General features: G+C 38.2%; 1 protein-coding gene across 4 annotated transcripts in view; it reads left to right on the top strand.

Moving 5' to 3' along the window:
- LOC18425430 (UDP-Glycosyltransferase superfamily protein) overlaps nt 1-16,303 on the top strand; it is a 53,875-nt gene that overhangs the window by 19,865 nt on the left and 17,707 nt on the right. For 3 of the 4 annotated variants that reach the window (XR_016059821.1, XM_020662011.2, XM_020662014.2), the window contains 6 exons: nt 2,957-3,128; nt 3,279-3,578; nt 5,820-6,023; nt 6,112-6,618; nt 6,745-6,954; nt 10,656-10,844. Coding sequence is in view for 3 of the 4 variants with exons in the window: in XM_020662011.2 (XP_020517670.2) it covers nt 2,957-3,128; nt 3,279-3,578; nt 5,820-6,023; nt 6,112-6,618; nt 6,745-6,954; nt 10,656-10,844 (1,582 nt within the window). In the remaining variant the exon portion in view is untranslated. The remainder of the gene's footprint in view (nt 1-2,956; nt 3,129-3,278; nt 3,579-5,819; nt 6,024-6,111; nt 6,619-6,744; nt 6,955-10,655; nt 10,845-16,303) is intronic. The other variant, XM_088872723.1, reaches the window with a different exon arrangement.

The raw sequence follows: 16,303 nt of genomic DNA, 5'->3' as shown, positions 1-16,303 counted from the left end.
TTTAATTGGCTGATTTTCTCTGCAATTTTTGGATCCAGATCAACCAATTAATTCACTCTTTCTAATTAGTTTTAGTGAGATTCTATAGGGAAACTAGGTCATACTTTCCTATGGTCATACTATTTGATTATTCATCAAATTGAGAGTGATTTGAGGGGGAGGCTACGTGAATCTCTTGGATCGAAATTTAGCTGAATCCTCTGGTTTATAAGTTTACTAGAGGATGTCACTCATTTCACTTGATTTGCCAACACGCCAAAGGAAAATTCAATGCTAAGGTCTCCCCCAAGGAATATAGCCTTGTCTTGCTTATTTTAGTGAGAAGAGATGGCTCAGCTTGATATTGGTGTCAGTAGATCTTGTTGAATGAGGTCAGTCTGCTCCAAGAGATATTTTTCTAGCCTAGATCTTTCTTCACTTACCACCATTTCCCACTTAGGTGCTTTGGAATTTGGGTTTTGGCATGGGTATTCTAGGTAATTTGATTTTCTAGTATTTTTGGGGGATTTTGGGTCTTTTCCTAATTTTGGGAGTTTTTGGATATTTTTTAATTTTTGGGGGTTGGTCTCTGGATTTGGGGATTTGGTTTCTGGGCAATCTAGATTAAGGCTCCTGCACAAGGTTTCTCACTCTAGGCTTCCTAATCAAATACTTCTAAACAAGTTTTCTAACCCTTGAAAAAGAGGGTTGATGGGTTAGTATAGAAGGTTTAGGGAACATGGGGGGAAAATCAATTGTATAGCTCACAATTGGGTGAATTATCAAAAATTGGTTCGATCTTTTCCAAAAGGGATCATTATAGGGGTCCAAAGTTGAGAAATATCATGAATTTGCCCATGAAGAGTTTGTTTATCATGCCTTGATCTAATACGTACTTGTTTGATGCACTTCTTCGATTTTTGCTCAATTTTTCTCCAAAATTTGTAGAGCAAGTTTCTATGGTCATTTTGCTATGAATTTTGAGAAAAAATACCAAGATTTGAAGAGTTACAAACAAATTTGTGAATAATTCGTGAATGTGACATCAAACTTGGGGAACTTTGATGCTTCCTTTAAATTCCTTCCAACTTCACCCCTCATTAGCCATTATTTGACGATCCATCACAACAAAATTGTGAGGAATCATCCTTAAAGTTTTTGAGAAGAAATTTCGATCACAAACTCTAAGATTTGAAGGAGTTATGATATTTTTATTCGCCACTTTTGCCTAATTCAGCAGTTCTCATTTTTCAAGCAACTTCTCTCTATGATCTGACTTCCAACTTGATTTTATATCAAATAACTAATTATATGGATGTTTAGAGGGTTGAGTGAAGATCATATATATAAAATTTCAGCTCAAAATGTTTTACGAATTATGAGACTTGAGTCGAAATGTAGATTGAGGTCATAGGAACCCATTGCAAATGTACTCACTTTTGATCTCGTATATTTTACTTTGATCTGGCAATGATCTGTGATAGGAACCCCATCGATATCTATATGGAGGGAATGGTCTTTGGATGGAGAACAATATATCAAAATTTGATCTTATTTGGCTGTGGAGATCATGGAATATTATTGAATATCTGGGACGAAGACAACTTGTCACTTGCTGTAAACTGCTCATGAATTGCTAGTGCATTCCCATAGTATGGTCTTTTGCCCAAAAACATGATGGTCCCTTGATGGTATGCCAAATATTGCTTCGAAAATGACACTTCTCGACATCGGATTGAGCTCAAATTTGGAACTTAAGTTTTTTAGCGGAATGCCTTTCATAAAAATTTTTGCTCATTTGGACATGGATTTCTAGTATTCCTTTGCAAATTTGGGATCGTTTTGGGCACAAATTGCGCTCCTTCAATGGTCTTTAACTTTGCGAGCATACCTTACTCATTCGATTTCGGAATGACCACTGGCGTCGATTGTAAATCATCATCTGTTGACTAGTTCGAGCATGCAACTGGTTCCTATCTCTTTTTGTTTTTGGCCGTGAGTTACTTTATAGGGATCTCCAAAATTTGTGCTTGATTCAAGACCGCTTTTACCGACTATATCCAGTCTTGGTGAATCCTGCGATTTTCTAGCAGTTATCGTGCCAAGGACTGATTTGGCCCGTCGACCTAACACATTGGTTTTGGCAGGCTAGCATTTTGATCTATTATCATATTTCCTTCAGTTGGCAGCATGGAGCTCTTTGGGAGGTCTGAAAATTAGGGTTTCACCTCCTTGGGGCTGTAGTTGTGCTCTAGACTTACGTCAACTACCCATGGTTGATTTTATTTGCATCAAAACACCCTTAAAAATAAGTCCCACATCTAGGTTTTTTTGTTCTTAGCCTCTCACACTCTTATATAGAGGGTGTTAGGTCTCATATCTACTCATCAATGTATAGGCACATTGACAGTATTGCAGCTCTAAAAGGATCTTTTATGGAGTGCCTTGAGTTTCTAATTCAAATGTACTTTTCTTTTTCATCTTTTTTCTTGTAGTTTTAATATAATATTTATTTAACAGGCAATATCATGGGCATGGTATGTTATTCCATCTTTTCAACTTGTGGTGCTTCATTGTGCATTGTTCTGTCTGACCTAGTGTGGCATACAAAATCCAGTGTTTCTAAAATTTCCTTCCTTTGACAAAGCATTAATTGCTTTTGAGCAAGTTGAGCTCTCCATTGGGAAAGTCCAATTCCTTGTTGGAATTTGAAACTTTGGATTTAAAGTATGTCTCCTAGTCCAATTCCTTGTTGGAATTTGAAACATTTGATTTAAAGTATGTCTCCATTGTGATGTAAAGTCTATTTAACTAGAATATCTCTTTTGACAAGGTTCGATTATTGTGCCATTTATTTGAACTTATTCATTTATGGGGTAACTGTGAGGCTGTAATTGTTTGGTAGTAATCTTCAGAATATTTGTCTTGCATAGTTATTGTAATTATTAAGAGACATTGATTTTTAAATGATTTGCAGCCTCTTGCAAGAACCCTTCCTTTCTGTGCCGCTCATATGGATTGTACAAGAAGAAACTCTTGGTGAGCGTCTTCCAGTGTATGAAGAGAATGGGTGGATTGGTCTTGTTAGTGAGTGGATAAGTGCTTTTAGCAGGGCCAATGTTCTGGTCTTTCCAGATTTTACGCTTCCAGTAATATTTCTGGTCTTCACTTTTCTTCAGTTTGTGTGTGTGTGCGTGCTCAAGTGTGTGTGTCCGTGCTCGAGTGTGTGAGCATGCACGCTATTTTTTTGGATGAATTTAGCACTGTCGCCCTTTATTGCTTGATGCTTTCTGTCGCAGATGATGTATAGCAAACTCGATACTGGAAACTTTTTTGTAATTCCTGGATTACCAGTGGAAGCATGGGAATCAGAAGCCAGTGTTCTGAGAGATGTAAATCAGCTACGAAAAGACAGTGGCCTTCAAGAAGATGATCTGATTATTTTTGTCACTGGGAGCCCTTTTGCTTATACTGACTTACCTTTGGACTATGACGTTGCTGTTCATGCAATAGGATCTTTTCTAAAGGACAGCCATGTATCATTCAAATTCTTTTTCTTTAATGGCAAGTCTAAAGATGGTGATCTGGAGACTATGCAGGTATTTTGTTGATATTTGATATTATTGGCAATAGAAGGTATCCTATGATTGCACCTTTATCCATATATGGTGTTGCAAATTTGTATATGTTGCTGTTGGTTTTGTGTTTTGCATAATTTTGAGTGTAGCATGGTATTCCCGAAATGGTCCCCATTATCTAATGGATAAAAAATATATACCTTGCGAATTGGCCGAATTTAGTTAGGAGGAGGTTATACTGAAGCGTTCCTATGCTTTCAAACAGGTAGGCAGTGAGATCTATTTAAGATATTTCTTGCCTGTGAAATGTCAGTGAGATACCTGAACCAATGTGTGGAATCCTCTTTCTCAAAACGAATGTGTGGAATCCTGATCATTGAACTTGTCTAGGGCACTAGAGTGCAGAAATGCGAAACCTCAACTCAACGTGCCGAGCTCCCTTATCGAGTTGACCCATAATGTAACTAGTTTGACTCACCGGATCATGAGAATCAGAAAAGAGAACATAAATATAAAAAATAAAAAAGTTCCATGAAAATCAATAAACAATTTAAAGTTTAAAAATAAAGTAAAGCAAGTGAAATCTTGCAAAACCTTAAATAGCAATACATAATGCTTTTCTTTGCTTGGGGATGGATATCATGGAGATTGACTTTAATAACCACATTATGGCCTTTATGGCTTGAAGGAAATTGGACCCTCTGAGGACAATACACAATGTCCTCCTCCCCAGTAACAAAAAATGTTGAAGTGGCAACTTCATGGGCTCTAAATTGAAAGGAATTCTGGGGATATGGGGCAGTAGGTTTTAGCAATTGGTTGAAGTTCATTATTTAGGGAGACCAAAAATACGGCCTGGTCTTCGTTATGTTGTCGATCATCGACCGGCACTGTGAAACTAAACTTTATTGGCAGTGCCATGAGTACATTAGGAAAGGCTGGAGCAAGAGTGAAGAGAAACCACAGAGGAAAGATCATTCTTCCCTTCTCAGGACCCTTGGAACTGTGCCATGCAAATGAGGCATAAGTGCATGCTTTACTGGCGGGTCTGCAAAACCTGAATCCACTCTGGACCTCCCATCCTGGTTTACTGAAATTCAGAGAATATAATTACATGGTGGCTAATAAGAAAGCAGGTTGCCCGTGGGAATTAAATTACATCTTTAAAGACATTTTTCAGCTATTTTTCCAATAGAACTGTGAGCTCTAAGCCCCACTGGAGGGAGTCCAATGATCTGGCTGATTCATTGGCCAAGGGAGCAAGAGGTTATCAATTATCCAATTTTGTACTTAGCCCTGATATAGATGTTTCTACACAATACATGTAATTTTGACAGCAACAAGAAATGTATTTTTCACGAATTTTAATGAAATTGACTTATCACCAGGAAGAAAAAAGATGATATCTATTGTGTATGTAATGCTGAAATAATATATTTATAATGACAAACAGGTAAAGTTCAAGCTCATGGCTGAACTGGAAGGTAGTTGTTGACAGGGTTTTAAAATTTGACGAGTCAACTTGTGACTCGCCATGGATCAGTGAGACTCTTCAAGTCTCTTAGAGTGGACTTGTATGTGGCCCATGTGGAGTCCCTGTTCCGACTTCATCTGTTTTACTGTGGTTGTGGGTTGGCACCTAACTTACCTCCCTCAGCAAAGGGGGGAAAAATATGTAAATTGTGTCTTTTTTTTAAAGAAAGGAAGAATAGATGAACTCTACATCCTCTTGAATGAACTCTAAATCGTTGTGAAGAACAAGCAGAAATAATTTCTTGCAAATAATAATAAATACTGAAAGGATTTCTTAATATTTTGTTACTTACTCAGTATTTCAGTTTCAACTTACTATGAGCATGTTATATAACTACCCAGAAAGCAGAACCACTTGATGATATGGAATATGGTCTAACCTTAGCATAGGATGGTACGGACTTTAGGATAGGGCTTTTATGATTATGTTATATGGGCTCACTTTAGCATAGGATAATGTAAAGTGGTAGCGTGATTAATACCATTATCAATTTTTTGTTTTTTTTTTTTTTTTTTTAAATTCTGTTAGAAGGTTCACGACAATAATGTGGATTTGCAAATATTGGTCATGCTAAGTCTATGTTTTCAAGTTTCCATTATTGTATTCGTTAAGCTTTCATAACCTTGCCTTTCTGTGGACTCTGTTTATGCTTGTGACTGCTTGAACAATTCTATAGTTTCCATAAATATTTAAGATGGTTAATCCTTTATGTTTTGATTTGCAATCAGGAACTAACTTCACGATTGGATTTCCCAGTGGATTCTATGAGGTTTTATGGTGAGGATGACTATATTAATGATGTCCTTTCCATGGCTGACATCGTTCTTTATGGGTCCATTCATGAAGAGCAAGTGCTCCCTCCATTATTCCTTCGAGCAATGAGCTTTGGAATTCCAGTCATGGCTCCTGATCTACCTTTTGTGAGAAGATATGTGAGTTTATGCATGTTTAGTTGATAGTTGAATATCCTCGTTTCTAGGTTTAGTTAACTTCATTTGGACTAACTTAACACTAGTACAGATCCAGAATGGTACTCATGGTTTGATTTATCCCATGAATGATACTGGGAGGTTGATTGCAACTTTCTCATTTCTAGTTACGGATGGAAAGCTGAACAATTATGCTCATATGCTTGGTTATTCTGGAAGGTTGCATGCAAGAAACATGTTTGCTTTGGATTGCATTACTACTTATGCAAAACTTCTAGAGAATGTGTTGCAGTTTCCTTCAGATGCAATGCTTCCAAAACCTGTTTCAAGACTCCCTGCTCATGAGGTGCAATGGGCGTGGGACCTTATAGGGAATGAAATAGCTATGACAGATGGTCAAATATTGGGGGAGGGTGTTAGAAAGCCAAACAGATTGCATAGAAATTCAAATGTGATGTCTGCTATTGAAGAAAGTTGGAAGAGTAGCATGAATGCATCTGATGATCAAATTGCTGAGGATATCCCTACCCAACAGGACTGGGATGACGCAAGAGATACAGAAATTTCTGAAGAATACGAAAGACGAGAAATGGAGGAGGTATTGTGTGTTTTTTTTTTTTGCTCAGTCTAACTTGATCTTAATCTAAAACAAGAAGAAGGATTTTACCTTGGGTTTTTCTTTATTAAGCAATCTTAATGTATATCCTTCTTTCATGATATGTAGCTGAATGGGCAGATGGAGACTGATGTGGAATCATGGGAGGATGTACGCAGAAATACCAAGAAATTCGAAAAGGTGAAGGTTGAATCGAATGAAAGAGATGAAGGGGAGCTTGAAAGAACGGGCCTTTCACTGTGTATCTATGAGGTTTACGATGGGGCAGGCGCCTGGCCTTTTCTGCATCGTGATTCACTCTATCGTGGTTTGAGTCTTGTAAGTTTACCCATTCCGCAATGCAAAAGTTTCCGTTGGAAGCTATTATTGCTTGTCTCCTGGATTGCCTTGGGCTTCGTCAACTGGTTCTCATTTTCCTTTTTCGTTTCTTTTTTTTAAAATTATTTCTTATGCATTGGTCATCGCCCTTGACCTCTGACCCAGTTGCCATTTTTTGCTAAATTTATGTCTCATGTATTGCTATTGTTGTGCACTTTGTAACTTCATTTTAAAATGGTTGGTTGGGAAGATCATATTGCTGAGAAAATTTTGATTGGATTTAATTAAGATCCCTTTTTTTGTTTTTGGAATTTCCAGATTCGATTGTATCTTATATCATGCTACTTTTCTGAAAATTTTGGAAGTTATAGAGCCATTTTCTTTTCTTTGTATTGTTTTTGTTTGCTATTTTTTATATTTATGGCGTACATCTAGAACTACTGATAAAGTAAGGAGAGGGTCTTGATTTCTTATGATTGATAGCATATAGACTAGGACTGGTTTCACACTCTTCAGTTTCCTTTGTATACATTAGAAATAAGAGATTGTGCCCTGTTATTTGAAAGCATGATATTTGGCAGTGAGTTAGCTACATCCCTAGATATTAAATTGTGTACAGAATCATTTTTGGTACTTATGTTGTATTTTTGTTTCATTGATCGTCATCTGCAACTGCAGTACTTCAACAGCATGGAGTGACAGTAGTGTATTAGCTGTGGGACGGCTCCCTTTGTACAATACAAGTGACTCTTTTACACCTCTTTACATATGTATTTGAATCAAAATTACATCAATGAGGGACTGATGCGAAGTTACAAATGCTTTTCAACCAGATTTACTACTCAAAATGAGGATTAAAAACACGGTCTATGTGGCCCCATACACATTTCCATTGAATATACCAAGTGAAGGTTGTAGAAATAAAATATTGGGGTGGCAAAGGACCAGTTGGCCCTGCTCGGCCTGGCCTGAAAAATTAGGGCCTGGGCCAGACCAAGATAGGCCGGGCTCGTTTTGGCCCGGCCCTTTTTTTTTTATCTCTTTCCTTTGTTTTTCCTTTAATTTCACCAAACCCGGCCTGGCCCTGATATGGCCAAGGATGGGCTCGGGTTGGCACTCAAGCGAATAGGGCTAGGCCCGGCCCATTGCCAGCTGTAATAAAATACAATGAAAGCTTAGAAAAATGAGCAATACTATTCATTGATAATTGTATCAAACACTTTGGAATTACAATTACTTGACCGAAATACAACCTTCCAATTTTACGAGGACTCAACAAATCTGTGCAACAAAGACATAAACCATGGGAGTGCTAATTCTCATAAAATGCTCGAGATCTCCTCGAGACTTAACCACACCGCACACCAGATATCTACACTGTTAGCATAAGTTCTTAGGTCCTTATAATCCTCCAAATTGGGATGTAATTAAAAGAATCCATCTACAATATTTCAAACTCATACAGGGGATTTCATAATCATAAAACAAGCTTTGAAGAACTAGTTGGTGCAAATGTAGAACTTGGCCAAATGGAGCTCATATGAGGTTCTTTGCATTTATAAATTGGCATGGTAATGGCCCATGAGATTGAACTTATAGCTTAGAGAGTCTCGAAATACTTTTCGGTAAATTGATGAAACTCAGTCATAATCAGCATCACGAAAGATGAATTTGAGCTTTGTTGATAGGGAATTGAGCCATAGTTGGTTATACGGGCAAAGGTCCAAGGCGAGAGATGTGGCCTAGAGTAGATGCTCATGGCGATGGGGCATGGTTAGGGCCGCGAGCTACTCTATTTTTTTTATTTAGATGGGCCGTGCTCCCTTTGGGTCTCTCTCTAATTTGGCATAATAACTTTTCAATTGAGTTGAGTGAGAAAATGGGAGGAGACCACCCCTATTTTTAAGTTTTTTGGGAGAGTGTAGATTACAAAAGGTTTATTAGGCGACTATTTTCGACCATTGATCTTGGAGATTTATAGGGTGAAGAGAGGCTTTGATATAAGAATTTATATCTAGACTAGGTTTTCACAAAGTCCAAGGTGCCCATGAGAATTTTTATTGATCTTGAGAGATTTAGTCTAGAGAGGGGTGTGCGTTTTCAATTTACTCTTCATTTCACATGAAATGAGAGAGATAAGATGTGATCCTCTATCTCACTTGATTAATCAACTTGCACATGGAATGAATGAGTGTGACCAGTGTCATGTAAGTGAGCATTTTAATATCCTGTTAGCCTCAGGGTTTCAATCAAAATATTAAACCCTATACCCTTTCTGAAGATCTGCCCATGTGCAATTTGATTACCCCATTGCAAAATTGCATTATACATATCCAAAGTGGGCTTAAATGGCCCAACCAAATGCCTTTTAAATTACACACTCCCCCACGTTGATGATGTCACCCTGGCATCATCCACATGTGGGTTTGAGATGGGGCAATGTGTGGCCTATTTGGGGTGCATGTGGGGCCCATAGGCCATTTAGGTCCCACATGGATCCTAGGTCACACACGTGTCCTTTATCGTCATTTTTCCAAATAAGTCAAGCCATCCCACATAGGGCCACAATAAATCCACGTAAACTTCACATATCATAGATAGTTCACAGAGGGACCTCAAAAGGTCCACATATACCATGGTTATATAATGACCCGCAGGGACCACCCACTCCCACCTCGGCTAAGGCATTACCCTCAACCCTCACAGCAACAATCTAGGCCATTTGTCCAATGGGCTAGGGTTTTTGTGACTCCATAGACACCGTGTTTGGGTCCTAGATCACAAAGACCCAGATAGTCACAAGGATCCTATTTGGATCCATACTTCCACTGGAGTTAAAATCTCGTAAGTTAGAAATCTCATAAAGAGACATGGTGTCAATGCCTTGATAAGCCAAATAAATCCGACATAGTAAACATTTTGTCAGCTTGCTTATTGGACATGTCTTTCTATTGAACTTTTACGGGGATGCAAGGTGTAATTTACATGTTCTTACCTTATGCAGGCCTTTAGTCTCATTATTGTGCCAACTTCTGTTTTGGGGCTTTATTGATGACCTATGCTGTGGTACTTTCTTTAGGTAGGTCCCTGGTGGAGTCTGAACCCTGGAAACAATGTTGCAATCAAGCCACTACAAGAATTTCCTGTGCTGTAGTAGTCTTGCTGTAGTAGTCTTTACCGTAATTGTTATGTTATCAGAAATTTTCTTGAACACTGATTGTGCTGCATGCTAGATGGTGACCCATGAAAGTGAGGGTTACGACTTTTTTTTTCCTTATCGGAAATTGGTTACCTTTATCTCTCAAGATATCTTATATCCAGATACAGCTTTCAAAATCATCTTTAATAATCATGTGCTTATACTTTGAGACATGGATTCCTTTCATTGCTACCCTTGTGGTTTCACCTTATATGGCATTTATTCTACTCTACACAATATTTCTATATGAGTTATCATGTTGATATATTATGTTTGCAAGTATTGGTTATTTTCTAGCATCTTGGGGAACAACTTCTTGTTGTTTGCCTCCTAATGGTTCTGTAGGAAATACTTGCATAAAAGGAAAAAGTTGTAACTGCATATGATTTTATAAATTATGGCTGTGTACATATCTCCTCTGATTGTAATGTAAGCACCCTCCAAAGTCATATTTTTGAGGGATATGCATAGAACTCTTACTTTCCAAAGTACATGTCTGCAGGCTCCAGGATCACGAAGAACTAATTCAGATGATTTGGAAGCTGTTGAACGTCTTCCGCTTTTGAATAACACTTACTATAGGGATGCTTTTTGTGAACTCGGTGGTTTGTTTGCTATTGCTAATGGGACAGATAACATCCACAAGCATCCTTGGATTGGTTTTCAGTCATGGCGTGCCAGTGGAAGGAAGGTTTGTTTCTTGTTCTTTCATTGATACTTGATAGGTATATATTTGTTATCTCATTGTTTTTGCTGGGTGTTTGCTAAAACTTCTTTCAGTCCTTAATGGATAATCACGTTACTGTTATATGTGCAATCATTAATGGATAATCATGTGTATGTGTTTGAATAGATTTCCACCACTTATGCCACATCCCAAGTTTTATAAAACTAGAATTCCTGAGATGTGACAGTCAAACGAATGAAAACAAATTTGAAATTTTCACTAAATATTGTATCAAAACAAAATTTCCACTCAAGAACTTTAAAATTTGTACAAAGTCTATTTCACAACTTATAATAACATGAAGATATATATATATATATATATATATATAGGATAATAGTTACAAGGATGAATTTATCCATGATTACAAACTTCTTTCAAACTATTCCTGTTGCACATGCGAACGATACGGTTGGAATTAATCTGAAAAGAATTCACAACAGTTTGATGAGTTTGGCTACTCAATAAGTGACCATCATAATCCTTGAAAATCAACATTGGAAAATGTAATATTTTCAAAAATGCATATTAAGCGGAAATTCGACGTATTGATTTCATGTATTGTAATATATGTTATTAGATAGATTCATTTCTAATCTTACACATATCTTGTATTCCTTATTGGACAAATAAAATAAGCATAATACATAAACCATATGCACATGATTCATATCAAAATCAACATTAAGTATCAGATATAATCAAACAAGCATTCATAACAACAGAAGTCCTGTAATAGAAGCACTAACCTTGGATCTCAAGCCTCGGGTTCAAGATTAGAACTTCTACTATCCCACAAGAAGAAGCACTAATAATGGGTAAATCCGTTGCGTACTGCGTCACACACGCACACAGCCCTAGTGCTTTTTGGGGCCTTTGATAGGCACTGGCCTTGCAAGACACGGTCCTCTCATGTGCCCTTCTGGCGAGAGAGCGTTACACTTCTAATGGGGTCCCAATGAGTAGTACCTCACACAGATTTTGGTGGAGTGACCACCCAAACACACACACTCTTAACTCTCATCTTATCATAGAGAGTTAGGAAAAAATCACAGCTGTCGGCACAAATATCTGATCAGAGGCATGTTTCTATGCACACATATCTCATCAGAGGCATGTTTCAATGCACACATATCTTATCAGAAGCATGTTACCATGCACATATCTTATCAGAAGCATGTCTCATATGTAATCCCAATAACATCAACATTTCGATGCTATACATATAGTCACAAGGGACATCACTATGTCATACTATCATGCATATAAATTCAAAAGAAATGTCAATTGTTTTGGCCATATATTAATGTAGTAGACATCAGGGAACAATAATGTCATCTTTTCAAAATAGTCTTGAATTCATTAATATGAATTCTCATGAAGCAACTCATAGTAATTACTTGCACATAACATTTGTACATGATACTTACACATAACATTGGCACATAATACTTGTACATAACAATTGCACCTAACTCTTGCACATAACACGTGCACATGACACTGCCATATAACATTTGCATATACTTGCATATAATATTAACAGTATATACGATTTATGCTGCAAATATTACAATTAAATACAGAAATACGTAAAACTTACAGTTTTGGAAATAGTACAATTAAATGCAAAAATATCTCTTGGAGCATTATAGAAATATCAGTTTTCTTCAAACAATGATTTTACAGAAAAAATGAAGCCAATTTACACATAGAGCTTACAATATCTAAAATTTATAACAATAAACAGAAATATTGCACTTTTATTGAAAGAAGAAATACCATAATTTACAGTATCTAAAATTCATAACCATAAACAGAATATCACAATTTTACTAAAAGTGGAAATATCAATTTTCAAATAATTATTTTACAGGAAAATGAGATCACTTACACATAAAACTTAGAGTGTCTAGAATTCATAACAATAAACAAAAATAATCAATTGTATTTGTAATAATTTACAGTGTCTAAAATTTCTAACAATAGACAGAAATAATAATTTTATTAGAAGCAGACTATTTTTCAGGGGAATGAGGTCACTTGCACATATGTCACTTTGATGAGAGAGAAATTAAAATACTCATTGGATTTTCAAGTCGACCGCAGACCCCTTTATCATCTCACCTTATTAAGGTCGGGAAGCATTTTTGGCTCAGAACCCGCTCATGCGTGGACATAAATTAAAATTCATCATTCACTTCATGATTCCATGTGATAATGTTCCCGTTCATTGAGAGAAGACGTCCATGCTCCTCCTCAAGTTTACTTGCAGGAAATATATTAAGTCTACGAAACCCTTGAGGATACTTTTTTTTTTTATAATGTTAACATTGTATTACTAATCAAAAGAAGGAATACAGCAGATAGAGGGAGGAGAGCACCGAGAATACCCACAAGCCAGGTATCTCAGTCAAAAAAATTAAGCCATTAACCCTACACAACCTATAGCCTTTTGAAGTGGCTGTAAGCAAAAGATTTAGGTCTCAAAAAATAGGGCTTATAAGCACGCCCTGTTACAAAAAACAACAACAAAAAAAATGGTCCAGTGCAAAAACGGAGGTGGACCATTCATTGTCTTCCATGTGTGGTCGTCGTCGCCCACCATCTTTAGTGAGGAGGTCGGCGAACTCGTTCGATGTCCGCCAAGTATGTGTCCAACAGACGTTGGTATCCCTGCATAAGTGGTAAATTTCATCAAATATTCTAGAAAGGTACCAAGGAGGTGTAGTGGTGCCTGCTGCTCATGATAGAATGTTTTTTGCATCTCCTTCCACCACTAAGGATTGGCCCCAAGATGGATTAAAAAATTTTAGGTCAATTAGGAGTGCCAATGCTTCGGCAAATTGTGAATCTCCATATCCGACATATTCTGAGTATGTCATGAGAACATTTCGATTGTGGTCGCGGAAAACTCCCCCTACTCCTAAAGGGCCCGGGTCTCCCAAGGAACAGCCACGAAGTTAAGCTTTATGGCATTTTCTGGAGGAGGTAACCAGTTGAGGTTGTTGTAGCTTGAAAGTCTGGAGTTGGATAATATTGTCCCATTCCCTGAGAAAAGAACTCATAGGAATCCCACCAAAGATACTGTGGGTGGAAGCCCAAAAAGTTACGAGTGATGTAACCTTATGAAACAGCCCTGAAACTTCATTGTTGTGTCCTTGAAAGACCCTCTCATTTCTTTCTAGCCATAAAACCCATATGCTAGCAGCGATTGCTGCCCTCCACAAGGTTCTACCTGCTTGGGGCCAAGGACCTTCTGAGTAATGAAAAATAAATCTTTAATCGAATTTAGAGGACCCATTTGACGCTAAATAAGTGTAGAATCAGTGTCTAAAGCTCATAAGCCACACTGCAATGTAGAAAAAGGTGGGGGTTTGACTCCTCCTTTTTCAGGCACATTACACACCTGTTTTGGAGTGGCAGGTCACTTTTTTGGAGCTAATCAAGTGTGAGGGCCCGTGGACAGCCAGCTATCCAATTGAAAGACTGAACTTTTGGAGCAGCTATTGTGTTCCACACTTTGGAGAGAGGAGAGATGGGATTTAAAGGGAAAGTAGGAGGTTGGATAAGTTTTTTATAGAAAGATGCTACTGAAAACTTACCAGATGGGGATAGTGTCCATACCAAAGAATCACTCCCTGATGGAGGTAAGAACACCAGGTGAAGAGTAGCCGAAAGAGTGGTGAAAGCTAATATTTCCTCTTCAGAAAGATTCCTTCGAAACGTGGGGTTCCAAGTTCTACTCACCCTTGCCAAGACCATTTCATCTGCAATACTGGACTCTTTGTTGGAAGCAAGTTGAAACAAGCTAGGAAATAAGTCCCTAAAGAGAGCAAGTCCAATCCACAGATCAGACCAAAAACGAACTTTGTTTCCTTGTTTTGGATGGAAATGAAGTGCTTTCTTGAACTGAGCAAGAGAAGAGGCGAGAGACTTACAAACTCTTGAAGCCTTGCTTCGTGATGGCCTCTCAGGTACCCAATTGGGGTCCGGAATGTTATTTTTATTTCGAATAACTTGTGCCCAAAAAGGGTTTGGTTGGGTGGCCAATCTCCACCACCAGTTCCCCAATAGAGCCAGATTATGCTTTCTTAGATATCTGATACCTAAACCACCATGGGCTTAGGGCAGTCGGACTCTATCTCAAGAGATTAGATGATGTCTCATTTTTTTGGCTTGGCCGGACCACAGAAAGTTCCTCATCAGTTGATCCTGTCTATTAGCCACCGATGCTGACATATGGAAGATGGACATTAAGTAAATAGGGGAGTTTGCTAGTGTAGCCTTAACCAAAGTAGAACGACCGGCCAGGGAAAGGAATCTTCCTTTCCAACCAGCTAGACACCTATCAACTCTATCAATCACTTGGGCCCAATGTCTCGTTTTTGGTTTCCCTAAACCTAAAGGGATCTCCAGATCAGTGGTAGGGCGGTCCTCTACTTTACAATCCCAGGAAGGAATCAGGGATCTGATTTCTTGAAGTGTGAGGCCCACTGCCATCATCTTTGATTTTTCCATATTTAATTTGAAGTCAGTGGGCCTTCTTAAAGCATATGAGGAAGATTATCAGGTTCTCGATTTGCTGAGGGACCGCATCTAGGAAGACTAGGGTATCATCTGCGTATTGCAAGTGTGATACCAAAGGACCTTGTGAGCTACAGAGGAAAGCCGAAAGTAGTCCTTCCTTATATAGACGAGAGATAGACCTGCTGAAAACCTCAACAACTATTGTAAAAAGAAAGGGAGATAGCAGGTCCCTTTGCCAGAGCCCCCTCGAAGCAGCAAAGAATTCTTTAGGGCTTCCATTTATAAGGACCGAAATATGGGGGGTAGAAATACAACCTTTTATCCATTTTCTCCATCGAGGACCAAAATTCATTCTAGCCATTGTCTCATCCATTAATGACCAGTCCACGTGGTCATATGCTTTCTCCCAATCGATTTTGACAATCAAGCCTGGTTTCTTGGATAGGTGCCTAGAGTGGATACACTCATGAGCAACCAACGCACCATCCTGGATCAGCCTATCTTGGATGAAAGCTGATTGGGACTGCGAGATGATGAAAGGAAGGACCTGCTTGAGTCTTGAAGCCAATACCTTGGCCAAAATTTTGTATGAAGAGTTGAGTAAGCTAATTGGACGAAAGTCCTTAAGCTCTTCAGCACCTTCTTTCTTGGGGACAAGGGCTATAAAGGTGGCATTGATAGCTTTGTTGAGGATCCCCCTATGATAGAATTCCTCAAAGTAGCTCCTGATATCAAGTAGGAAAGTACCCAGGAAAGATTTAAAGGGGGCCATGGTAAAACCATCCGGCCTCGGAGCTGTCTTTAGCTAATTGGTCAATGGTGATTGAGATTTCCTCAACTGTAAAAGGTCTTTCCATCTCTCTGGACCAATGATCAGGAGCAGTAAGGAAATC

The sequence above is a fragment of the Amborella trichopoda genome, chromosome 7, assembly GCF_054954075.1.
Source record: "Amborella trichopoda isolate Santa Cruz 75 chromosome 7, AtrichopodaSantaCruz75HAP2 v2.0, whole genome shotgun sequence".
NCBI classification, from domain to species: Eukaryota; Viridiplantae; Streptophyta; class Magnoliopsida; order Amborellales; family Amborellaceae; genus Amborella; species Amborella trichopoda.
This window is presented reverse-complemented; position numbering and strand designations above follow the sequence as displayed.